At 39.7% G+C, this 26,946-nt stretch overlaps 3 protein-coding genes across 4 annotated transcripts; 2 read left to right on the top strand and 1 right to left on the bottom strand.

The window, feature by feature from the left end:
- Window positions 1-1,460: 1,460 nt before the first annotated feature.
- Window positions 1,461-5,495, top strand: LOC149941177 (uncharacterized). Its single transcript, XM_090179426.1, has 3 exons — window positions 1,461-1,666; window positions 2,799-4,097; window positions 4,142-5,495. The coding sequence occupies exons 1-3, from the start codon at window positions 1,461-1,463 to the stop codon at window positions 5,493-5,495; spliced, it is 2,859 nt and encodes a 952-aa protein (XP_090035552.1).
- A 2,581-nt stretch (window positions 5,496-8,076) lies between these two features.
- LOC149941176 (histone H2A deubiquitinase MYSM1-like) lies at window positions 8,077-10,380 on the bottom strand. Of its 2 annotated transcripts, none has more exons than XM_090177811.1 (10): window positions 10,247-10,380; window positions 10,090-10,183; window positions 9,909-10,016; window positions 9,603-9,838; window positions 9,379-9,542; window positions 9,223-9,312; window positions 8,987-9,159; window positions 8,739-8,925; window positions 8,299-8,681; window positions 8,077-8,242 (listed from the first exon to the last, which is right to left on the bottom strand). In XM_090177811.1, the coding sequence occupies exons 1-10, from the start codon at window positions 10,285-10,287 to the stop codon at window positions 8,141-8,143; spliced, it is 1,578 nt and encodes a 525-aa protein (XP_090033937.1). In that variant the 5' UTR covers window positions 10,288-10,380; the 3' UTR covers window positions 8,077-8,140. The 2 variants fall into 2 exon arrangements, with proteins under 2 accessions (XP_090033937.1, XP_090033938.1); XM_090177812.1 differs by having other exon boundaries at window positions 8,314-8,681.
- A 2,885-nt stretch (window positions 10,381-13,265) lies between these two features.
- Window positions 13,266-25,282, top strand: LOC149941175 (cystathionine gamma-lyase-like). The gene is made up of 11 exons (XM_090178778.1): window positions 13,266-13,483; window positions 16,888-16,969; window positions 17,050-17,145; window positions 18,576-18,685; window positions 18,759-18,881; window positions 22,213-22,270; window positions 22,335-22,412; window positions 22,698-22,850; window positions 22,918-23,092; window positions 23,173-23,311; window positions 23,370-25,282. Exons 1-11 carry the CDS (start codon window positions 13,319-13,321, stop codon window positions 23,385-23,387), a joined length of 1,197 nt encoding a protein of 398 aa, XP_090034904.1. The 5' UTR covers window positions 13,266-13,318; the 3' UTR covers window positions 23,388-25,282.
- The last annotated feature ends 1,664 nt before the right edge of the window (window positions 25,283-26,946 follow it).

Genomic DNA, 26,946 nt, shown 5'->3' with positions numbered 1-26,946 from the left:
GTAATTAAGTAGCTATAATATCAGAACGCATTAAAAAGACAGGTAACTGACTGGAGATTTCACGGTAAATCTTGGTGTGGCTATTATCCCAAATATTAGCCCTCGACCAACCATTCTGGTTGAGCCTATAGGCGCCCAAAGCAGCAGCTTCCACTATAAAAAGATGACCAGGAAGAATGTTTAGAGAAGTGTGCTTAATTGGGGCTGTTCTCATAGCTCCTGTGATGCTGACACAAGCAAGCCTTTGTGGGGTGGGAAGATCACACTGCGCAGTCTTAATTCGATTATTCGTACTCTAGGCCGCCAGACCACAGCAGCATAAGAAAGCAACGGTAAGATGATCATGCTGTACAGCCAGTAGGTCACTTTGGGGCTAAGTCCCCATGACCTGCTTACTGCACTTCGGGTTCTCCAAAGTAACATCTTAGCCTTCTTAACTATGAAGTTAAGATGAGGCTTACAAGTTACTTTGCTGTCTAGAATAACACCGATTTAGATCTTCCCTATAACCAGGTCAATTTGTGTCACCTGGGATTACGAAGCCGAAGTTCAGTATTAACCTGAACCAGTGTCATCTCGAAGGTGTAGCAAAAGTGTCCGTGATCTGATAATGACGGTTCACTTGACACATGCCAATCAGAAATTAGAGCTGCGACATTTTCTGTACACAACTACGTAACAAAAGTGGGATCATTTTTAATATTCAGAATATGAAGTTTGCTATTATAGCCACGTATTCCATTAGTTTATCACCACGATAATGCCAGTCACTGCTGCCCCAAATAACATGGTGAGCGTTCGCATCACAATAAAATAGGAGTTTTTTTCCCGACCGCTCACAGTGGCTAACCAATTTGGTCACCTCCTGTGATGGTGGGGGCAGAGCATCATCGTAAGGGAAGTAAGTGGATGCCAGCGTGAGTTCTTCATTCCCGTCAGTAGTATATAGGAGATGATTTTAACCACGGCGTTGCCCCTAAAGTGTGTAGCCAACATGGTCAGTGGCAGCCATATGGTTTGTAGGCCAAATGGCCAGGCCCTTATCTTATCACGCCTAACTCCCAAGGGCACCGGTGGTGGCGCCAGAGTGGGGTTAGTATAAAAGGAGATAATCAGAGCAGAGAGAAACAGAAAAGTAGAAGTCAGGAGTTAGTAGGGGAGTGATTAACTCCAAGCTAGCCTGCTTGTCAGTTATAGTATTTCCCCCAGTGGCTGCAAGGTTGCATTCCTTTCTCTTGGTGGGAATATCTAAGAAGTATTAGTCTCTTATTATAATAGGATAATTATTGTGTAGTCCGTTCTAAGGCTTTCGAAGGCACGTTACCCAACCTTCTAGAGTAAGGCGGCTATAAGTGATAGATTGAAAGCGGAAGGGCATGAATGTCCTTGCGTACCAATACACAAATTCTGGGTAAAACGGAATTATAGTCATAATAGACATTATCGGCACTATTAAGACCATGGATTTTCCCATTGGCAATCCAGGGTTCCTGAATAAGAGCAACTTCAATTTGCTCCTTAGCAAGCCTTCTACAGAGTACAGCGGAGGCACCTTAGTTTGGAGGTTGACCGGTGTAACCGCCCTTCCCAGCGGGGAGTGTGGATACCACACCACTCCTGCTGGTTTGATTAGTTCCACCAGTCTCCTTCACTATTGCCCCATCTGGTTGAGCCACTTTATCATGGTCCTCTTCAGGGTCCGATAGGGTGAAGACTAAACTTGAGGTCCTGTCAGTGTGTCCTCTTCCTAGTCATCACTTAACAGAGGCCCTAAGTCCTATAATCCTGAAATTTCCGAGTTGTTTGGTTAGGCTTGGGTACAATTTTTTATTACACTCTGCAACATTTACAATTTTTGTTTGGTTTGGATTGTTGAGTATCTTAAAGATACCCCTGTCCAGACCTTCCACCTTAAGGGGTGTTGACAGACTCTCCATCCATTTGGAAAATCCAACGGATGGTAGTCGGTTCCTCTACCTTGCCGATAGCTTTCCAACAGTTGGTGTTTAGTGCCCCGTTGAAGGTTTGAAAACGCCTTAGAAGGAGAGGGACCTTAAAAGGTTTCGACAGGTCACTGAAAAAAGCCTCGTTCCCCCAACAACCTTTTCGTTTAGGTCGAACTCCTTACATAACCAATTGTGTGAATTCATCCTTATACCGTTAAATTAAGGCACCAACACTAACAATTGTAAGTTGGAAGTGCCAGAATTGACGAAGATCTGCTTGATGACTTGAAATATGCTGTAAGCTACAGAAGTCATCTTTAATTTGTTTATCTAAAATAGTTTTTTTAACAGCATACCCTACTGGGCAAAATTAAACTACAGCGGCCTCATGTTTTTTTTTGTCTTTTACTTGACGCGTAGATTACGAAGTGATAATTTTTTTAATTAACTTAATTTTAAAAAAGGGGAAATTTTAGGGGATTAGTAACGTTTTTCTGGAAAATAGTTGCGTCGTGTATCCGCCGACACCACATTTTTGGCGCCCCCCAGCCCCATTCTGATAATTGACGGTGCGCCATCTAGAATCGTACCTATAGGGACTACGTCTCTTCTCCAGAGCGCGGCCAAGGCGCATATTCCGAAGAGGGTGGTTGGCCCCGCCTCACAGCCTCGTTCTCCACAGTGGTGGGATGCCTCATGCGCTACGCGGGCTAACCAGGTGACGGCTCTGAGGCGGAGGGCTATTCGCAGCAAAGACACAGCAGTATACATCAAATTCCGTAAGGCTTCAGCCGAGTTTCGGCGCCACGTGAAATCGCTTAAGCGGAAAAGCTGGCAAGAGTACTGTCATAGGTTGAATGGTCACTCGTCCCTGACGCAAGTCTGGAAACAAGTAAAATGGTTCATGAAAGGATCCACCTCGCCTAGAGCCATCACGTTGGTTGATGGTGGACACACCTACAACAATGCGGTTGATGTAGCGAGAATTTTGGCCACCTCCGCCCAGGCCGCTGGTCATCTTCCACCAACCCGCCGTTTTTTAGCCGAGCCTTCGGTCGTTGACCTCCCTCAGGGGGCCCAGTATAACGCACCCTTTTCGTTTGCGGAACTTGCTACGGTCTTGTCGTCCCTCAAGAACACAGCTCCAGGCGCCGACGATATCTCCAATCTGATGTTGACGAACACTCCCTCGCTCTTCCGCGAATCCCTCTTGAAGCTATATAACTCCTTGTGGGAAGCGGGCTCCTACCCAAAGGCTTGGAAATACGCTATCTTGCACCCGATCTGCAAGCCGGGCAAAGATCCCCAAAAGGCGTCTTCCTACCGAGAAATTTCGTTGCTTCCGACACTTGGCAAGGTCTTCGATAAACTGGGGCTGAGTCGTTTGACTTGGTTCTTGGACGACAACGCTGTCATCCCGGCTTCCCAATCCGGCTTTTGTAAGGGCAGGCGGCCCACGGATAACTTAGTGCGCCTCGTGCAGGATACTCAATTGGCCCTTGCCAGGGGACACTCTTGTGTGGCTATCTTTTTGGATCTGAAAGACGCTTTTGGAAGCATTCACCATGATGCCCTGTTGGAAAAACTTCGGGCGAAGGGTTTGTCCGGCTCCCTTTTCCATTGGCTGGCAGATTTTCTACGCGAACGAACGGCGGCGATACGTGTTGGGGAGATGGTATCGGACACTTTTGAGGTCAATCGAGGCGCGCCGCAGGGGAGTTCACTTAGCCCAACGCTTTTCAACGTCATTCTCGGGGACATCACGGACTCTTGCCCAGTGGGCGTTTTACACGGTGAGCATGCCGATGATCTGGCGCTCTGGGTTACTGGTCTTCATGCCGTCACTCTGCAGGAGCACTTACAGATTGCACTTGACAATATGGTGGAGTATTGTAGCGAATGGGGCCTCACTTTTCAACCGTCTAAGTGCAAATACATGGTCTTCTCCCGCAAACGAAGCGCGGCCTTTTACGATGATATCTACTTTTCACTCGGGACCTCTCCGTTGGCGAGGGTGGAACAGTTTGTCTACCTCGGTGTTACCCTCGATCATAAACTGACCTGGCGCGCCCACATTGATGCCTTATATCGATCGTCCATGCAACGGCGGTTTCTGGTACATACTGGGGAGCCTCTCGCCGCGCCCTCAAGGTGTTGTATTTGCAGTTTATTCGCTCCCGGATCGATTATTCTAGCATCGTCTATAACTCCGCGGCTGTCACCCACTTACGGCGCTTGGACCGTCTCCAAAATGCTGCACTTCGTGTCATCTTGGGTGTTCCCAAGTCAACAAGTATTCAGTTAATGGAAGCTGAAGCGGCGATCATGCCGCTTTCCCACCGTAGAGATCTGCTGGGTATGCAGTTTGTCAACCTGGCCGCCGCCGCCGATGCTCCCGACTACTACAGGCACTACATAAATGGCTCGGTGGCCACTCTCAGTCACTTTGAACACATCTGGACGATCCATAATACTCCAACGATCCTCAAATACTGGCGTCAACTTGTCGCTCTTAATCTTGACTGGCTTCATGATCTGGTTCCTTCTCCCAGCCTGATTTCCCCTCCTTCTTGGACCCCTGTCCAGGCGGACGTCAACTGTCGCTGGCTGAGCTCTTCAAAGTCCGAGTTCTCGGATGTCGAGTTGCGCCAGCTCTTCTTTTTCGAACTCCATGCAATGGCCGGCGATTCCGTGGTCATATATACCGACGGCTCCCTCCAGGGTGTCTCCAGCTGTGCCGGCGCCAGCTTCTGCATTCCTGATCGCGATGTCACTCGTCCGTTCGTTGTGGATCCGGGCCACCCGATTAACACGGTGGAGCTCTTTGCCATTAATCAAGCGGTGGCTTTCGCTCGCAGTGAAGGTCTCGGGAACATTGTCGTATGCTCCGACTCACAATCGGCCTTGGCTATGATTTTGGGGGACGGCCCTGACCCTCAAGTGCTACGTTTCCGGAGCCTCTGTCACGGTTACCCCGGGCGTGTTAAACTATTGTGGTGTCCGGCTCATGCCGGTATCCCGGGGAACGAGATGGCGGACAAATGTGCCACAGTAGCGGCTATAGACCATCCAGCGCGGCCTATGGTTTTTTTGCCTCGCACCAAAAGCTACCTTAAAGCACGGGTTTCGGTTCTGGTTACGGAATCTTGGCAGGTTTCATGGAACCACTTTGTTTCGGCTCGGGGCGTCGGGTGGTACAAGACTGATCCGTCACGGGACTGTATTGCGGGTCTTCGGTTGCCACGTTGGCAAGACTCGTTAGTAGCACGTGTTAACTGTGAACGGCTTCCAACTGCTGCGGTTCTTTTCCGTTTTCGCTTAAGAACGTCTTCAGTGTGTCGCTCCGGTCAGTGCGCGGCGATAGAGACGCTTCACCACATTCTTTTTGACTGTCGGGATTCTAGAGGTCCCCGCCATTCGTTTTTGGCGTCGCTTACTGCAGGTGACTTTCTCCATTCTGTATCGGGTCTCCGTTTGGCCTTTTCTCGAGGTGTATTACCGATTATTTCGGACGTGTGTACTCTGCTTCGCGCCTTTGGCATTCGTTAACTTTACCGAGTCCAATAGTTTTTTTTTGTTTGTTTATTTCTCTTCTTATCGCTGTTTGTATTTACTTTAAATTTGTTATCTAATTCTGTATGATGTACATGGTGTGAAGGCCTCCGCTGCCATATACACCAATAAAGTCTTTCTTATTTTTGAAAAAAAAAGTAATTAGTGAAATCGTATCAACTGAAATAGTAACAAAAATGAGGACTCAAAACTCAGACGTGTAAAACTAACACGAACTGAAACAAAGAGTGAAAACTTCCAATTTTATTTTGCTGAAAAGTAACACGTACTCAAAACTAAGACGTGTAAAAGTAACACTAACTGAAACCTAGGAGCAACAAACCCAACACCTCACACAAGGAGAACGCAACCCGTCAAAAGTCGTGGATTTTGTTGTGTACGTTTTTCATTGGCTAGACGCTTTAGCGCCTGCTGCCGTCGGAAAGGGAAAATTCGGAAATTGTCTTCCCCCCCCCCCGCCCGTAAAACGTTCAGCGTAAAGGCTCGTGACGCTCGTTAAATGAAATTCGTACACAACCCTTCGTTAGCGTGTTTAAAGGCTAGCTGCGTTCTCCTTGTGTTTGTTGCTCCTAGACTGAAACCAAAGATAATCTAGTCTACGTACTGAAACAAAGAGTGGAAAACGAAACAAACGGTTAGTAAGAAGCCGCGGTGTAGGCGACAACACGACGAAGATAATTACATCCAAAACACGTAAAAGACGTTACTAAATTCGAAGAATTTACAAAACTTTAAAATTCCCCGTATTGGCGCCTGACGAACTTTCAAATTCCCCGTATTGACCGATTTCAAAATTACGCGACAATACCTTTACATTATGAGGTATAGCAGGCTTATTTACTTGCTTTTATACCCTAACATGGCGGCGTATTTTCACGCGCAAAATGAATTTTAAAATCCACCAATTGGCGCCCGGCGCCTCCCCAACCCCATACTAAAAAAAGCTATGGGCCATCTATAACACGACCTAGAGGACAGTACCAAGCCTTACGCATCAAGTATATAATTTTAAATTATCTAAATAATAACAACAAAAAACGTGGAAAGGCCAAAAAAAGTGCAAAATTTTAAATTAAATTAAAAAATGAAATAAGCGTTTGCGGCCAAAAAATACAAAACACCTAGAAATTTCCCAATATTAACAAAACTTTTAATTTATTTTATAAACTACCGGAATATCACGGAAATTATTAGGACTGAAAAACATGTGCTGTCGGCGAACACACGATGAAAATAACTACAACAAAAAACGTTAAATTAAAAAATTAAATAATCATTTGCGGTCAAAATAAAAATACCCTCGCTATCTACGTGACAAGGTCTATCAGCCGCAAGCAAAATAAAAATAAAAGTCAATGAGGCCGCCGGGAGAAGTGGCTTGAAGAATATGGTGGATAGGGGACTTGGCCTTTCTCTGGTTTTAATTGGGAGAGCTGTGTTTACTAACTAACACGGACTGAAACATGCTAGCTAGTTTGGAATTTGTCTTACTTTAAGAGAAATTACGACGTAGATAAAATCAACAATAACAAATTTCATTTATTGGACTTGAAATGCTGCATTTGGCAGCGTGCTAAACCACTAAAAAACTGTCGCCATTTGGGCGCTTACAAATTCTACCTTTCTTGATAGAGGAAAAGGGTGATCTGCTCATTTGACCGTTTATTATCGGTCTTCTTCTCAGGAAACCTCGGTCCAGGGGGTCTTGCCCCTGGCCGCGCCTGCCAGAGCCGGGCTGTCGGGAACCGCGCGCGAGAGCGAGCGAGGGATTTTCCACCTACGTCACGCATTCCTCAACCCGGCTCTTGCAGGCTATACAATACATTCGAACAAATTTTCCACCACCTGCACTAAAAATAACCCAAGATATTTACAATAGCTATTTACAAATTGGATTTTCCGTCTTTCAACTCTAAAAAGGGACACATTTCAAAATACACACATACACAAAATTATATAAACATAATTTTAAAGGACTAAATTAAACAAATCATTTTACACTAAATTTAACATTAATTATTAAACATCAGATTTAATTGAAAACTGGTCAGAGTTTTTACATGGCTCACTCCTGTTATCCCAGGCGTCCGGGAGGCAGAGTTTGTGGATGGCCGTGTGAGGACGACCACCAATCCCCCAACGGGTGGTCGGAATACTTCGGCCACGGTTGTCCCCACGTATCCCCCCGTTGGCGTGGCCGTTACACATACCTCCCCCTGATTAATCAGATGGTGTCTTCGCCGGGCTCGCGGTCTTCTCAGACTCAATCAGCCCTTTCTTCTTTGAATAATAATAATAAGTCAATGAGGCCGCTGTAGTTAACTTCACCCCCATACGGGACTAATTTATAGTCTTAAATAATTAGTTTTTACTGGTTAGGGACGGTGTACAATTCATTTCTAATTGTTTTAACCTGCACGCGTTAGTAATGTAAATTCCTATATAGTCTATCAGTATTTGACTACTATCCATAAAATTTTTGACATTTGTGGTTTTATTATGCCCTAAAATAAATAAACGTTCTTAATAAATGTTTAAATAAAATATTTATTTACAATGACAGCGTAAATTGGCTTTTCATAAAATACATGCATTTTTCAGGTGTAATGGTAAAAATATCTTTAATGTCTTGTTAAAATCTGTTTAATTTTTTTTTCTATTTGCTCAAATATCCTTTCATCAACGCCTGCCTTAGCAGAATACATTCTGAGACTATTTAACAACTAAAAAGATGACATTGAATCAGTATTAATTGAAATGTTCGAATTTTAATACGCACCTTTTCTGTCTTAACCTTCTTTATTCTTTGCCTGGAATCCTTTTCAATATGTGCCAATTTTTCAATTTCATCTACCACTATGTTCAGTTTTTGTGTATTTGTAAAAGTACCATTGATTTCATAAGGTTCTCTGTCTGTACCTTTAGATTTAGGTTCTAAAAACCACCAGCATAGTTTTGAAAAGGGAGCTTTCTCAATGAAAGGGCTAATTATCAAACTAATGAATGGCTGCTGTTTTTGTGCTTCAAACATCTCTTGATATTTTAGTTGCGTTTCCAAATCTCTCAATGAGGGAGTTGGTGGGACAGTGGGGTGAGAATGATACCATCCCACCACTATTAAGCCCATAGACTGAATTAATTCGCTGGCTTCACTCTGGGACACTATGGCAGAAATGCTATTAAAATTCAATATAAATGTACTCTTAGATAGTTTCATACCAGGGTCCATTTCACATTCTACTCCAGTACTTAAGCTTTTACAGGGTACAGCAAACTGAATTTCAAGTTGACAAATATCGGGGTTATATCTACCTCCAAATAAGCCAATAACTTCACTTGCAAAGAGATAAGAATGAGTTTCAGCTAGTATTTGAGCTTGTAGGTCAACTGATAGCTCAAAAGGTGGCTAAAAAGTACCAGTAACATTATTTAACAATAATGGTACATCATTTAGTATTGATATTTACGGGTTTTAATTCATTATAAGTGTAGCAAGACACAAGTTGGAAAGGATTTTTCTTAGATGAACTGATTTTAATTCTTTTTTCTATGTGAATCATCCTATTAATTTCACTTCCATCTTCTCCATGCTCTATTGTTACTCCTTTATCCTTCATTTCCATATTTTCTAATTTATTTTCTGTTAAGGCAATAGCAAGTTTATTTAATATATTAAGATTTGTCACAAAAATATATTTATTACCAGCGGGGTTTCTTTTTCTTAATGACATGGTTTTGGGACTTAGCGTAGCAGACTTCTTTTTAGTACTGGTTTTCCTTTTTAGTAAGTCACCTTAATATTTAAATGAACTGTTTTATTGATTGTTTAGGTTTCCTTCAATTATGTGTAACTGTTTACAGTTTATATTGATTACACCAATATTTTCGAGGTAAGAATGTATTTTCCCCACAGAATTGATGTCACCACAATTACGCAAACCACTTCGGGCCGCTAATTTTGATAAGTACTGAGGTTTACATTTATCCCAGGCTTTTAAAATGTGTGATTTGATTCTTATGTATCTAATAACATAAAAAAAAGTTACATGAAATAAGCTCAAATATAATTATGGGCTAACATACCTTTCTGGAGATTTTTTTGTATTTCCGGAGAAAAATTCTGTATGAATCTGTTTTTCTTCATCTGAAATACTATTGGAAGGATCTAAACTTTCAATAATGATGTTCTCTGGCAAATTATTTGAGCTTGAGCAACCAATATCAAAGCCAATGTCTATCTCTTGATCATCATCTATTTTTTTAATCCTCATTATTTCACTAGTAGAGAATAAGGATTCTTTCTGATCATCTACAGTAGTCTGAAGGATAAGCCAAATAAGATCTGCATAATGTTATTGGTTAAATTTTAGGTAACACGTATTTACTAACATGTTGTGGCTCCGTTCTTAGATAGTTTTTGGCATAAATTTGAATTTCATTTGCCGATTTTGACTGGATCAAATTAGCAATTTTGCTCCACTTACTACCAAACTCTTCCTATAAGATGGTTTAATAATTTGATATCACTACATGTAAATGTCTTTTAGATATGTTTACGATATATATTTACATAGCCAATTTGAAACAGCTGTTTTTCTTCAAAACACCACTCATTTGTCTCCACTGCTACTGGAAAGTTGGTGAAAATTTGGGTAGGACAATCCCTACATTTTTGTTATATTTTAAACATGGAATTGTTTATTTTTTTAATAAAAGTTGAATATTACCCATCATCATTCCCCAATATATCAATTTCATCATCATCCATTATTTACATTGAGAATTTGAGAATTAAAATATAAAGTTCTAGAAAACCGCTGTTAGAGGGCGGTAGTACTTCAAAAAATTGGTCATCTCGTACTTTTAGCTTGGAGGAATAAAACAAGTATACAGGAGTTGCGGAGAGCTGCGAAATCGGTTACGTCAGTGACCGTGAACTCGAGCGAGACGGAGGGGTTCAAACGCGACTAGCGCCAACTGCATACGGAATTTTGCAACTATTATCATTTTATAGCATTGTTTTCACGTCGTCTGGTTTGTTTTGAAACATTTCTAAATTCTTTGCGCCTTTTTCCAAAATGACTCGTATATGTTTGGAGGAATAAAACAAACCAGACGACGCGAAAACAATGATATAAAACGATAATAGTTGCAAAATTCCGTATGCAGTTGGCGCTAGTCGCGTTTGAACCCCTCCGTCTCGCGCGAGTTCACGGTCACTGACGAAACCGATTTCGCAGCTCTCCGCAACTCCTGTATACTTGTTTTATTCCTCCAAGCTTTTAGGTCTTTCGGGCTCACCCATAGATATAGGAAACGTATATAAAGGTCTAGATAAAATATTTCAAAGGGAGTGAATACGGAGTTGACAGCTAGCAGAAACGCGTAATTTCTGCAGGCTATCCTTATAAGGCGCTATCTATCAGTAAGAAAGCTCGTGCTATCGTCGCGAGAGCCATTGTCTCCTGCTTAAAAATGTTACCAAAAGTCACCAACAGATGGTGTCTAAAGACTACGGCCTGCGGAAAGGTCAAGCACTTAGTACTAAAATGCTAAGAGAGCTCGCGCTCTTGGTCACGTGCCTTCCTCGGTGTCTGCTAGGTGTCAATTCCGTATTTTATGTTAGGCTTAGACGCCCCGAAATTTATCTAGACCTTTATATACATTTCTTATATCTATGGGCTCACCCATATCTCATCGGTAACCAGTGTTGCCAATGTTTGACGAGCGAAAATCCCACAGTATAGTTCCAAAATTTCCAGCCAAACCCCCTACACGTTTTTAGCCACGCCCCCTCCCAAAACTCAGCGGAAAACATGCCAAATATATTTTCAAGCCAGAGCGGGAAAAAAATTAAATAAAAATTACTAATAATTTTTATAAAAAAAATCTTTAGGAAATCTTTTGTTAAGTCATTTTACCATCTTCTTTGATTGAAACGTACGCTTAAATGAGCAGTATTTTTAAAATTACAAGAGATTTAATATTATGGTTATTGTGATTATAGAAGTCTGATACTTTCGGTTTATGAATTTCTGGAAATAGTGCTTTTTCAAAAATGCAGGCCAAAAATCCCACCAAATCAACGATTTTCGCTTAAAAATCCCTTTATCCCACACAGCCCAAAAAATCGCCAAAAATCCCACAATGTGGGATTTATCCCACACATTGGCAACACTGTAGGTAACTAGAATGCTGCCGCCTACGGCCGAGCTTGTCGCCAGTTCGTTTTAAACATTCAGCCAACCATTGAGAGGCCGTAGAGTGATTCCGCCAAAGAGGATAATAATCCTCCTTGGTTCCGCTACTATCGCGGGAGCTAGGTGACGTCATTCTCTCTGGTGATATTAAATTCTTGGCAGAACCTCTCTTTGAGCTCTGATTGGCTGAGATCTGGCTATCGTCTGCCACGGCGTTTGGTACATTTGCCAGTTACACGGCAGCATTCTAGTTACCTATGAGATTTCTATGGGCTCACCTCATACTTTTTGCCCATGCTTTAACCTTTAACCCTTTTCTCCATGCTTTAACCTAGGAGCAACAAACACAAGGAGAACGCAGCTAGCCTTTAAACACGCTAACGAAGGGTTGTGTACGAATTTCATTGGACGAGCGTCACGAGCCTTTACGCTGAACGTTTTACGGGCGGGGGGGGAGACAATTTCCGAATTTTCCCCTTCCGACGGCAGGAGGCGCTAAAGCGTCTAGCCAATGAAAAACGTACACAAGAAAATCCACGACTTTTGACGGGTTGCGTTCTCCTTGTGTGGGCAGTGCTGTGTTTGTTGCTCCTAGCTTTAACAAAGTAAATTTTGGCGATTCATCACACATTCAGTTAAAGCGATGAATTAAGCAGGACTCTTCACAATGCTCATAGTCACGTCCATTTTTATGAAGCTCCGAAAGGAGCCGCTCTTTTCGCAAAAGAGTGTAGTTGCTAACTTTCTACGGCAGCCAATAAACCTGTAAACCAGTTTTCATCTCAAACTCCAATTAGTTTATTCATTGCTTGTCAAAGGGGGGTATTTCCCATGTTTGCCAACCTGCGAGCGCCCATGTCTCTGTATATGCTTCGTGCTTGCATAATTTAAATTTTGGACAGAATTATCGCTGCATACCGACTGAATTTTAAATTGAATGTGTGAAAGCTAGCTGCTCATTCAAAATTTTATCTGTACAACAGCAGCCTAAAAACATTTAAATCCAAAGGTCGTCAACATGTAGTTGACCGGTATTATAGTAGATGGCGCTATTTTTACTATACTCGAAGCCTATAACTAGACAATTTTACGTTGAACAGAGGTTTTGTTTTTTAGTCTCTTCCTCTATGCGCTCTGGATTTGTGGTGGTGTGGTTTCAATCTTACCGGTACACCGAGCTATAAATATGATGCATGTCTGGATTTGTCCAAAACGCGACCTTCTCCATAGAAATCAGATATGGCTACTCTGATTTCCGTGACTTTCTCATCGATAAACTCGTAGAAAATGTAGCATAGGAATAGCAACACTTTGACAAGAGTTTAAAATATATCTCCAGGTTCTAAAATTAACGGTTTGCACAGAGGTACTTCTGGTTAATATATATTCTAGAAGTGGCGGAAATATAACATTACCAAAAGTTAATAGGCTTAAAGTACTCCGAGGCGATAAACTGTCCGAGTTGCTTTACCTCTTCTATATTTTTTATGATAAAAGTCGGCTTTCGGCTCGTGTATTCTCTCATTTTGTCAGTCGGTTGGGAGGAAAGCGTTAACCTCTTCGTGCTATTCTATCGCCGATTTGAACTAAGTACGAATCATGCCGAACCGTGTAGAAGTTGAAGATCGATTCACCGATTCAAGAAGCTTCGGAACGAGAGCGATTCACGATGGTCAGTCTCCCCGGAAATGGAAATCCCAAGCTGTTATTCCACCCATTTCTATGTCAACAACCTTCCTACAAGACGCACCGGGAAAAAATTCGGTAATGCAACATTTTTGTATTTAAAAAAAAACAGATATTTTCCAGTAAAAACATTTGACAAAAAGGATCTATAGGCCTGTTTTTTTAAATTAGTCTATATAGGTGTGTTCATTTAGTAGTAGTAGTATGTCAATTAGTCAAAATAATTCCTGATAGTTATGTGCGCCTTCTAGCCAATGCTCCCCCTATATACCATTAAACCATTTCCTCAGATAAATTTTAGGTCGGGTCATGGCCCACCCGGCCCTACCATGAATATCGAATAGCCAGGGCCGTCGAGAGCGGGCCTGGGCCCTGGCAAAACAATACTTTCGGGCCCCAAGAGCTACCTTATTTTTCTAATTAACAATGTTTCGCGGGAGAAGTATAGTAGAAGGGCTCAAACGCGGGGCCTTGTCCGGGCCCCGGTAATTTGTACCGGCTTCCCCCCTCTCTTGTCAGGCCTGCGAACAGCCTTAGGTAGACTCCACTCGGTCGCGGGGATGGGAGTGGCTTCATTATTCTGACGTTGGTCACGTCACGCCTGCCGTTCAAAAGTTGTTTCGACGGGCAACGTTTTGAAAATTGACCATTTTTATTGGTAATATTCTAATATGTATTGGCAAGTAGTGCCAAAGGTAAACATACATTACAGATTGTCTCTAATTGCAACCTTGTTTTCCCTTTGCCAAAGGCTTCAATGTAATCGGAGATGGAAGTCCCCCTTTTCCGCCAACCTAAGAGCTCAAACCAATCATTATAGAAAAATGATATTAGGCGCCCCTAGAGCTAACGCGCCAGTGGCGCCCCGATAAAGTGTAATGCTATAGTTCGATATTCATGGTTGAAATGAATACAATGGCAACATATAAAGATAAAGAACTGTGACACTTATACCTGAAATATAATTAAAAACATAAATACACAACTTATTTTTATCATTTATACCATAACTTATTTTTATCATTTATACCATAACTTATTTTTATCATTTATACCATAACTTATTTTTATCATTTATACCATAACTTCTTTTTATCATTTATACCATTATGGAACTGCTCTCTGACGCTAATTATTTAATTCATAGTCTGTTTCGCCAATAATCATACAAATTATTACGTGACAAAGAACTGACAACGTGAGCTGTTACTAGTCTTTGTAGGTGCCAGCTAGGAGCAACAAACACAAGGAGAACGCAGCTAGCCTTTAAACACGCTAACGAAGGGTTGTGTACGAATTTCATTGGACGAGCGTCACGAGCCTTTACGATGAACGTTTTACGGGCGGGGGAAAGACAATTTCCGAATTTTCCCCTTCCGACGGCAGCAGGCGCTAAAGCGTCTAGCCAATGAGAAACGTACACACGAAAATCCACGACTTTTGACGGGTTGGGTTCTCCTTGTGTGGGGTGTTGTGTTTGTTGCTCCTAGGTGCCAGGTAACTGCGCCCGAAAAATCGCTGCCGCTATAGCCTTTTTGCCGGATTAGACAAGGCACAATGAAAAATTAAATGGTTTCAAAAGTAAAATAACTTTTACTTTAGCAAAATAATCATGAATTACCTAATAAAAACATAAACTTGACTATTTTAAACAATCGTTTCGTTTCTGAAGGTAGATATTTTAAAATTTGAGAGCTAATTTTGATAGTATTTATCACCATAGTGATGAGTTTCCTCTTTCGAAACTCCCGATTGCGCAATAGACAAGCTGTTTTTAATCGAAATTAGTCAGTGTAATTAACTAAAGAGTAAGTTGCAAATTATTTGTTACCGCCTTGATTTTGTTATTTAATGAAGCACTTACGTTTAAAATACCCAAATATAATGTTTCGTTGCTTTCCTTTCCATGGTTAATTGGAAATATTTAGTAGAAAGCCAAAACAATTTCCAATTTTAGCGTGGTGATTGACGTCATTGACTACACGTTATTTCTCATTGGCCACTATCCCCACCATTGGTTTAGGCTTGCGTATAAAATGTAGATGCTACTGATTCCGTGACCGAAACAGAAAAATCTCATATACATGTAGAACCATGGGATTCTACTACTGAATTTAGTGCTTACATAGTTTAAAAAACGGCGCGCTTAATTGACATCGCCATATTTCCCAATGATATTGCAAGATCTAGGTAGGTCCCTGGTGTGATAGTGATAACTATATAATCTACCAGATGCAGTGGGAATAATTAAGACAAAATCATAGTCAAGGACGTCACAAACTAGGCGTGATAAAACTATCGTTCAAAATAAATTTAATTTAATTTTAATATTAAATAAACTTAACGACGGTATTTCATCAAGTGAGTGACATTTTCGGAAATCCCATGATCAAATGAACAAGAAAAAATAGTTGGATTTCTATTCCTAAAATCTATTTGCAACTTACTCTTTAAGCCAATTATGCTAATTATGGTTATGATTTGGGTACATTCGTCCGAACGGTGGTACAAATGTCCGAATGCCGGAAAACAGGATCGTATGTCCGAAAACGTATTTCGTTTGCCCGAAAAATTTATCACAACTTTTGTTGGTGATTTAGTCGTTCAATTTATGTTAACTTTACTGGCGAATAATCGTTTGTCCGTTTTTTCGAACATTAGGAATTGTTTTTTTTTAAATATTGTTAGTATAAAATAGTGTTAATAAAATAGTAACATTAACGTTAACCTAACATAACCTAACCTAAAATATCCACAACATTCAACGCAATTCTCACTTACTATATCGGCCAAAAAATAGTCCGGACCAGAAAAAACAGCAATAAGAAATACTAATTAAGCGACAGAATTCGGACAAGAGATGCTACCGATTCGGACGAATGAAACAATCAAGTTGTCCGATTCGGACGAATGAAAGAATCAAGTTGTCCAATTCGAACAATTGAAACATTTGTTATTTCGGCGGTTCGCACGAATGAAATTCGAACATTTGTTCCACCGTTCGGACGATTGAAATTCGAACAAATGTACCTACCCCATGGTTATACCTTGCTAGTGTTTCCATTGATTGGTCAAATTTGTGAAGGATTTTATTTGCTTCACAATGATTACTCCAAATTTTCTCAAGTACATTTTGTCGGTTTATTACATTATTTTAATAAAAATGGACGCAATAATTTGAAATGTGGAATGAATCGGCGTCACTAGAACCGGTAGCAAAACAATTTTAGTTCAGTGTTCTTGGTGACATAGTTAATTTTTGTACTTTGAACTCAAGAATTGAGATTTTTGACTCTTTGAGTAACCTCCGGACGTTTATCGAAGCGCTTATAGTGCAGTGTTTTCAGATCTTCTGGTGTTTTGACAGTCACGTACTTGGGGATAGGGTAGTGGCGACCCCGGGGCATTGCAATTTGAAGGGAAATGTATTGACAACTATACAGTTTTTAAATAAGTAAATAATTTTACACTCTAATTAAAAGGGTTTCGATTATTCACGATGTGGAAACCCAACAAGAAATTGCTTGGAAGAGTGCATAGCGTCCTTGGAAGGGGCCAAATATGGTAAAGACTGCGAAATATTCGTTAACTATATTGAAGTTTATAACTTGAACGCTCTGAATTTATGTCGATCCATTTTGCAGCCACCTGTTTCGCATCCGGCTCGGCCGTCACCGCTTCTCTCACCTACTTGCTCCAGTCCGGAGATCACATCGTTTGCTGCGATGACGTCTACGGAGGTAACAATGCCTATTTCACCATTGACCTACATTCAGTTAATGCGTAGTTAAAGTCTCAACGGTACAATGAAATTAAAAGGGTTATCGCACTTCTTCAACTTGGCATAATTCGCTTAATGGGCCATACCGGCGTTTGAAAAATTTGATTGAAAATCGAGTTCCTCCTCTTCGGTACCTCGTGATCTGGACAATTATGTTTTGGGATTTTCCAGCCCTATTTAAGGAACTCACGTGGGAAGCTGAAATTGAAATGCCTTTTTGGCCCATTAAGTGTTTTACAAGATAAAGATAATTTCCTCTTGGATATATTGTAGATTATGCGTTGATAAGTTTGATCCTTGACACGCGTAAACCGAAGGAGCCCTATTCCGTAAGCACATCAAGATTTTGAAATTCAAGAACTCGGTTAATGAAATTCTGTTAAAATGGCGATTGATCATAATTCAGCAGAGCTATCGAAATCGGAATCTCATTCGATTGTTTATAGAATGGGGTCCAAGGTCTTTTGAAGCTAGGCGTCAATAAAGCTTTGAAGACGTTAGCTTCGAAAGACCTTATCTAGATACAGCGGTTGCAAATAGAGTACTATCGAAACCGATTTATTCTTTATTAATTATATTAGTACGTGCATAAACGGCAGAGAGTTCGAAATATGCCGATGCAACTGTCGCCGAGAGTTATAATTCTTACATTGACATTATTCCCGTTATTTTGTAACTTGATATATTTTTCAGTCAGTAGCTCGGTGAAAATTTCGAGTGAAGACTCACTTCTCCTATGTCACAACGTCGTATGTTCCGTCGCATTATCTTCCACTCTACCAAAATGGGAAGTCGGTGTTAGCGAGCTTGGGGGAATGAAACGTTCACCCGCTGACTTTCCTGATCGGCCCGTTAAATCATAAGTTACCTAAAACGTACTCATCTTCCAACGCGATTGACTCAGGGGCAAATTACTTAGTTACAGATTGTACTAATAATCAATATTATGATTAATCATGATAGTCTAGGTAATACCAACCTATTTATGTTTTTGACATTTTTTTTTCTTCAAAGTATGGAATATAGAGATGGTGGTAGAGGGTTCCCAAAGTTTGGTCTTCTGTGCAATCATACCTTTCTCCATGTGCAATGACTACTGAGAATTGTAGCGGAATTTTCTGAAAAACAAATTTCCAGATAGAAAATCGAATTGGGAATCCAATGGAGCTGAGCCTCCTTTTTTCCGTCCCGCCCTCTCGTGACGGCGGGAAACTAGAGCATGGTGTGCTCGACATATTCATTATCTCTATATATATAAATAAATAAATAAATTTATTCATTCATTCTTGACTAAATAATGTATAGTATTCCTACTCTAGAGGTCCCTAATGACCAAGAAAAAAGTAATTGAAGTTGTAATTAAATTAAAAATCCGATTTCCTTATTTAGGTACTAATGAATTTTTCCGAACTTGCGCGTCTAAAATGGGCATTAAAACGACCTTCGTCGATGCCAGAGACGTAACTAATGTAGTTACTGCCATTAAGCCAAATACTAAGGTATTTAGACCATTTGATTTACAGATATTGCATTGTGCTTAGGGAAATTTCAAGTAAATTTAATTATCTATAGATGATTTGGATGGAAACCCCGTCAAATCCAACGTTGAAACTGATTGACATTCGAGCTGTAGCCGATATCAAGGGAGATGCCCTTTTGGTGGTGGACAACACATTTATGTCCGCCTATTTTCAGGTTCGTGTGAAAAATAAACCTATAAACCGAAGTAGATTTCTGTTTGTAGTAGAACTGTTTAGGCGCACCGTGTTATTAAAAATAATATCTATAAAACACCTTTGACAGCGTTGTCACAGACCAATGAAAACAGACAGGTTTTTGGAGGAGAAATATGTAAATTAATAAGCCTAATAAGTTCAGGAATTGTTTGCGTTTTTCATTTGACTGCTGTCAGGTGGTCAAGATGATAAACATTTCATATTTCATTTGGGTGCTCGGATCTGCTCTGATTATTTTACGTGTGTTCGATTTCTCTCTCTAGGTGGTTTTTTTTTCGATTGTTCCGATATTTCGGAGTAGGGTAAGAAGAGTAAGGCTATTCTGTGCTGGCGAATAGTGAGTCCAAATTGGCTGCCTGTAGCCTTTTTAACAGATAAATTCTCGCTAGCAGACGACCAAATCCGATTTACTCATTTACACCTCCTTTTCAAAAGGAGTAAAAAGAGTAGCCCTATACTCCGGAACAAGCGAATAGTTTATGGGGCGTAGTAATTCTCAACCCCGGAACAGGCGAATAAAACCCCCAGTAGCACATAGGCGCCGAAATACAGTTGGCTAAGAGTCCATGTGTCGGGTAAGAGCAAGGTTGGTAAAATACTGCGTATAATAAGGTTAGCTCTTTCGACGGGGTCTGTAGAGAAGCGCTTCAGCGGGTACGTTGGGGGGCTTGGCAACTACCGGCCCACCTTCAGTGACGTCGCTGGTTGACAGGAAACCAGAAACAAGCCGCGGGGAGGGTAGTAGAGCGCGAAGAGAGGAGAGACTAGAGAAATCAGTCTAATTCCTAATAAAAGAAACCAGAAAAAATGCGGTATAGAAAATAAATACGTGCAGTCGTTTTCCCTTCAATTTTACACTTGTTTTTGGCACTTTATATAAATTTCTGTAAGTATTATATTCTCTAAATTATTAAAACTTCCAGTATTAGCTGACATTAAACCCAGAACTTTTATAAGCTTATAGCATAGGGCCTAGGCCTAATATTATTATAAATTAATAGTGAAATTGTAAAAGTGATAGTTTTAAGGTAAAGTTGGAAAGGAAATTAAGATTTAAATTTTTTTCAATAACCAAACTAATGAACGTATGCCATTATTTTAAAAATATCCAAGATAGTTTTTTTTTATTTAAAATAGAGAACTAGAATTAAATATTTAAATTCAAAAAGTATTACTGAGGCCCAAGACAGGAAAAAATATAAGAAAACTAAAAAATTTAGTAGTTAAGTTTTAAAAATAAGCTGCCTTTTTGTTCAGTTGACAGATTTAAACGGAACAATATAATTCTTTTTAAATGAATTTAAAAATGTGCCTTTTCAATATTAAAATGTTCCTATTTTTTATTTTAATAAAAGTTTTATTAAAAAATATAGTTCTTTCTTCTGACCACGTCCGACCACAATAATTGAAAAACCCAAAAATAATTCCAACGTATTTATATTCTTCACATTCTCCCAAGATTATGCAATTTCACCACATTTTTGCACATATTTTTTTTACCCATGACAGACAAACTACACGGTACTTATAAGACACCCTACTCTCCGTGTCTACGGGAAAACCGTCAACCAGCTACGTCACTCGCGCGGTAGAAAGAGAGCTAGCGAGTTTTCTCAAAAGGAACGCCGGGCAAAAACGTGAATGCGCTCCCCTTGGGGTAAGAGTCCAAAGTTTCTAGACGGTAAAAAGTACAATTGGCCGACTGTTCAAATAACTATCGGTGGTATACTAGTTTCGGGCCTGATTACCGAAATGTTGGAAATCTGAACATAATTAAAAAATTAAAAAAAAATTAATTTTGATATAAATATCTTAACGTTGGAATTCAACGGAAGCACGAGCGTAAAAGATGTCTGCTGAATAGCGACCGCCATGCAATAATTGGTGAAGAATTTCACTATAAATTGCAATGGACTGCTCAAATATAGGGCACTCTGAATGTATATTAGTTTTACTGATATCGGCAGATTTCCTAGTTCAGCCAGAGTTCCTGCACAGTACTGCTGAGCCCCAAAAAGGGCGAAAGCGGTCTACTGTTGGAAGCTCTGGCTAAAATTTTGAATTTTGATAATATTGAACTGTTTAAATTCTGGATGTATTAATATAATACGTTTTTAAAGGTTCATACCAGAATTATACGTCTAGAGACATCTTAATATTCCAAAGAATTCGTGTTGGGTATGACTCCGAAACGGGGTCGGGTATGATTCCGAAACGGGGTCGGGTGGGTATCCGAAACTGGGTCGGGTGGATATCCGAAACGTGGTCGGGTATTAATCTGAATCGGGGTCAGGTATGAATCCGAAACGGGGTCAGGTTTGAATCCGAAACGGGGTCGGTTATGAATCCGAAACGGGGTCGGTTACGAATCCGAAATGAAGTTGGGTATCATTGCAATATTGAGTCGTAATACCTATACCATTGTTAGTCGGAAAGTAATTTCTTTGCCGTAAAAATAGTTTCCCCGACTCTAATTCGGTCGGACATAGTACCAGTCAAAAGAGTAGTTGCCCGACTGTATTTTGGCCACGAAATAGTCGCCGTCAGACAGTCGGCCCAACCGAAAATCGGCGCCGTCGGGCAGGCGACAATTGCTACTGGGGACGGTTTAGGGTAAAAAAGAGTACACTTTTAGTCCGAGAACAGGTGAAAAGAAACCACCTGGTACAGGCCCATATCCAGTGACTGAAACTGGGCGATGCTCTAATAACTTACATGTAGTAGGAATAAAATTAGATAGAAGATGATCTGCTAAGCAGATCGAAACCGAGTAAGACAAGGCTTAATGCCTTTTTAATTAAAAATTTCATATATGCAAATTTAAAGAAGTTTTTTTATTCTTAACAAATTCTAATAACTTAGCTCAAGAAATTAGCAAATATCGTCTAATATTTTTCTTCGAAGTACCTCTTTGGTCGGACGAGTTGTGGATGCCCAAGTCGGCACTTGAGGATGCTGAGCGTCCCATGGCGCCCCCTTATATATGGGCCTGACCTGGTCAGAGACGGACTCAGAGCGAATCTCGAGCAGTAAAATTGGAAACGCTTTGAAAGACTGTTAAGAAAGCCACGAAAGTTATTTGGGCGGGAAACGTATTTGTAAGTGATAAATTAAAAATTAAAAAAATTTAGCTTATAAAGGTCAGGGTAAAAACTCTAGATAACCTGGAAAAGTCAGGGAATTTGAATTGAAATAATGTGTGGCAACCCTATTTGAACAAACATAATGTTGTCGGGATTTTTAAACGCTCTACGGACACGTCGATCTAAATAATTGTTTGCCTGACATAGAAACCTTTGACATTGGGTGCTGATATTGTGATGCATTCTCTTACCAAATACATGAATGGTGGGTTTTAAATTGTTGAAACACAAAGTGGAGGATCTTTTAACTCAGCAACAACTCTTTCCAGGACACTCGGACGTCGTGATGGGTGCCGCAGTTACTAATAATTCAGAATTATCCAAAAAAGTTGTATTTTTCCAACACAGTACGTTGAGTTATAGAAATAATCAGGAATCCATAACGCTACTTGGAATGAATAACGGCTTCGATTCCCCGCCGTTGTGGCGGAACATAGTAGGCGGAGCTTATAAGCCTTTGTTTGTCACTGAATTTGACGTCATTTAAGGCGGTATAAGTGTTTTTAGCCCCTCCCACAATGTTCCGCCACAAAATACCACAGGGGATATGGGGAGATACTCATTCCAAGTAGCGTTATGGATTCCTGAAATAATTTATATATATACTAACCTATGTAATTGGTTTTTAATAGTTATCGGCGCCATTCCTTCGTCTTTTGATTGTTTTCTAGTCAATCGCGGCCTTAAAACACTTCACGTTAGAATGGACAGGCACATGAGTAATGGATTAGCAGTAGCCCGATTTTTGGAGCAACATCCCATGGTGGAATCCGTCTTGCATCCGGGTAATTAATTGAGGAAATGATATTCCGTACATCTGAGTAAAGATTCTAACTAGTCTTTTCATTTAAGGGCTTCCAAGCCACCCTCAACACGAACTAGCCCTTAGACAATGCTCTGGCTTTAGTGGCATGGTCAGCTGTTATTTGAAGGGCGGACTTAAGGAAGCTGAAGAATTCCTCAAGAAATTAAATGTATTTATGCTAGCTGAAAGCTTAGGGGGCGTTGAAAGTCTGGCTGAATTACCGTAAGTGGTGTTTTATAATGAAAATTGGCTAGCTAAATTATATTTCCGATTACGTACAAAATAGTGTTTATATGTCTCAGGGGAATTATGACGCACTCGACCGTTCCCGCAGAACAGAGGAAGACATTGGGAATTTCTGACTCCTTAATTAGACTTTCTGTGGGTTTAGAATCAGAGCAAGATCTGCTTGATGATTTGAATCAAGCTTTAAATCACGCGGTAAACTACTGGAGACGGTTTTGTTTGCTTTATCTAACATACTCTCTTTTTAAAACAGCAAACGTTATTGGATTAATCTGCAGCCCTAAAAAAGTGGGCTTTGGTTATGCTACAGCCTTCCATATAGTTCAGCCGTTTTCTACAATACTCCTGCTACAAGTCTTACTTTAAGCTTCATATTTGGATGAGTTTACCAACTTGTCGCCACTAATTAAATTGAACTTATATCGTTTTTAAAGGACTTATTATATTCTAAAATTTAGCGCTAAAATATTACTATATAATATATACTTATATTTTAGTATAAAATTATTATATTAATATTATATTTATCAAAATAGCGTTTTATACCGTGGTATAAGATTATGCGTGTTATAACCAAGTACAGGCAAAGTCTGTGTACCTCTGATAAAAAAAATAAGATGTGAAGGGAACCGTTTGATTTCATTGTGCCCAAGAAGGGAAATTTATTTGAGAGGATAGTAAATTGAGTTTTTAGAGGAAACAAATTTCGATATGTATGAGTTTTTCGCTTTAGATTCAAACGATTTACTAAAACTGTATTAAGCATCAATAGTTCCTTTTGTATTCCCAGGAATGTATTTATTTATGTTTAAGAAGAAGGACTATCTTGAGACGATCCTCGACGATAATGGTCTAGTTTTCAGTTAGGGGATAGGAGGGGGAGTGTAAAACGTCACAGTCATAGATAAAATAACTTCGTATATAGATAGGAAACTTCATGTTGTAGAAGTGACGCCAGTGTTTTGGCCGACATCTTTCGGCGGCACCCGAATAATATTATTTGGTGAAGTTCGCACTACTCGAAGTCCGTACTAGAACCTTGGTGTAACGCAATCCCAATTGCAAAGGCTTAAGCGAGCTATATGTATTAAAAGTACTTTTTCTCGTACTGAGAGCAAATTTAAAGAAATAGCATTCGGTAAAGATTTCAAGTTTGTTTTAAACGCTATTTCTGGTATATTTGAAGACATTTAATTGCAAAATACGTTTATTCCCAAAACTCCGACCTCAAATTCCTCAATACGTTCTGCGCTCTTGAGAACACAGCCAACTGGGGCAATCACTAGGTGTCAGGGCAATCTCGTGAGAGTCAGTTTGCCCCATTGAAGTTTCCTATCTATATACGAAGTTATTTTATCTATGGTCACAGTCTAAATTCTTGGTATTTCAGCTTGGCTTTCTAGGCTACACCCTGCCTTTCGTCGATTCTCTTTTATTAATGAAAATCAAAATAGATGTACGGTAACATTTAAACACACTCCTTTACGCTTTTGTGTAAGTTTCCTACTCAAGTTCAGTATTAATTTAAATTCATTCTTAAGCATGCATATATCACGCGCACTAATACATTGGATTAACTGGTCTTGTAAACTGAATTGAAACTTTAATACAATTATAGTAAATCATTCGAATGTGAAGCAAATAACTGATCCAGATTTTTTCCTCTTAAAATTCTATTTACTATCCTTTCAGATTATCAAATAACGGTTTCTTCTCGGGCGCAGTGAAGTGACAAGCGGTTCCCAAGATAGCTCCTTTTTTTCTGAGCGTAGCATATAGATTACTATTTCTATAACTCTACTTGGAATGCTTATCGCGGCAGATTTTCGTCTCGATGTGGCTGACGGTTTTTTTGACGTCACTATATTAATTTAACAAACAACAACGTGAGAGGGGAGCGCCCACAAAGGGGATTTTTACTCTCGTAGGCGGGGCCAAAGCCGTCCGAGTGATCTTACCATACGCGATACGGCAGGATAAGCATTTCAAGTAAAGGTTTGGATTCCTGTATAAAGTTAATCACGAGACACTTTATTTGTGCAGGCGTAATTTTCTATTTTGATACCGATATAAACAACTTTATGATAATCATATTTGATTTTGAATAGATGAATATAAACAATTATTGTAGATTTATAAGTTCCAGAGTAGAACTGCATTGAAATTATAAAATCATTTTGAATATATTTTGATATTAACCCTAAGACCTATAATTTTCACAGATAAAAATAATCACTGTTAAGCAATTTGGATATTTAAAAGAATTTTATATATAATGTTTTAGATTTAGTAATAATAATAATATTATATTGGTGGCGCGGGTTCCTGTAAAGCGATTCCGTCATGAACCTTGCCCTAGAACTAGAATAACATATTTCTTAAACTTTTAGGCGCTTCATTATAAATTTTAAAATTCTGATCCATGGTTATTTTGAAATAATTAAAAGTTTTATAAAAGACTGATGCTCGTTAAAGTATCAGTCTTTTATACAACTTTTAATTATTTTAGGCGCTTCATCGTGACGAAGCCTCTTTAATTGGCAAAATTAATAATAAATACAATTTATAGGTCAAATAATTTGGAACAATAGCTCTATCGCCTTCTTCCGCTACTAATTTACAATAATTCTTCGAAAGAGCTTGTTAAATATTGCACCATCTGCCTTAATAACCGTCAACTAAATTGGATTGAAAAGTCTCTAGGCTGAAGCTCTCGACCGCCGCCCCCGCCGTAAAAATTTCATCCCGCCATGATCCCGTTCCGAGAAGTTTTTGAGTTTTTCTACGTAATTGTTTTCTATCAAAAACATTTTGGAATTTTTTATCAAAAAGGAGAAAATCTTTGCCGCCGAGGAATTTTGAAAAATTTCGCCGCGTATTTCTCGCCAAACGCCGCCGCCGACGACAAAAATCAAATCGGCGCTAGACTCTACCTCAATTCAATCTTCGTATGTTGTACAAAAGTTGCGAGGGTAGATGACATTAGATGAAGACAACTGAATTAACGGCTTCAAAAGTCGCTAGATGACTTAGGCCTAAGGTGGTGCCTTGGGTATTAGCCTAGCTGATTATTATTATTATTATTATATATTGCGTATCAACAATGTTGAACACTTAATTTAATCATGGACGAATTGCAGTAATTCGTCCATGCTTTAATCGAAACTTCGAGGTAAGTTATAGAAAGATTCGAATAATTGTTTACAGAGAAACAAACATTATGGCGAAGGTCCTTAGAGGTACCATTTTAATGTTTTTAGCTGTATTAGCCAACTTAAATGTTATACCATGAAGGTTAATAAATACTTGCCGATTTATCGCAAAGACAACTTTTAATACTATTTTAAGCGAAGTTTTATATAAGAACTATATATGAAAGATCAACTCGTAAAAATTCGGCTTAAAAATAAACACCAAAATGTGCCTGTGAAAGGATCTTCTTACTCAGTCAGCGTATCGGTCTATTCCTAATTCTTTCGCTGTAGGAAGGTAGCTTTGCCCGTCGCTGTATAGCTTTTTGCCCCAGGAAACAAATTTTAGCCTTAATTACACTAACAATGTAAGCGATATAATAGTGTGTGGTTGTATGTCACACATGTTATTCTATAGGGAAAATATTTGCGCGCAGCATGGCAAATAACGATGTTATTGGGTGTCCTACAAATCATGAGTTGGGCGAACCCAAATTAAAAGGTCTAGCGCAACTTTCAGAGATGGAAATGCGGTGCTGTAATATTGCTAAAAGGTCATTAATAGTGTTTTGCTTAAAAATAACATTAATTACATGTATCTCTCACGATACAATTAAAACGCGCAATAACGCGAGGATT

The sequence above is a fragment of the Leiobunum rupestre genome, chromosome 6, assembly GCF_980474605.1.
Source record: "Leiobunum rupestre chromosome 6, qqLeiRupe1.1.hap1, whole genome shotgun sequence".
Taxonomy (NCBI): Eukaryota; Metazoa; Arthropoda; class Arachnida; order Opiliones; family Sclerosomatidae; genus Leiobunum; species Leiobunum rupestre.
The sequence above is the reverse complement of the archived record's forward strand: the minus strand, read 5'-3'. Positions and strand labels throughout refer to the sequence as shown.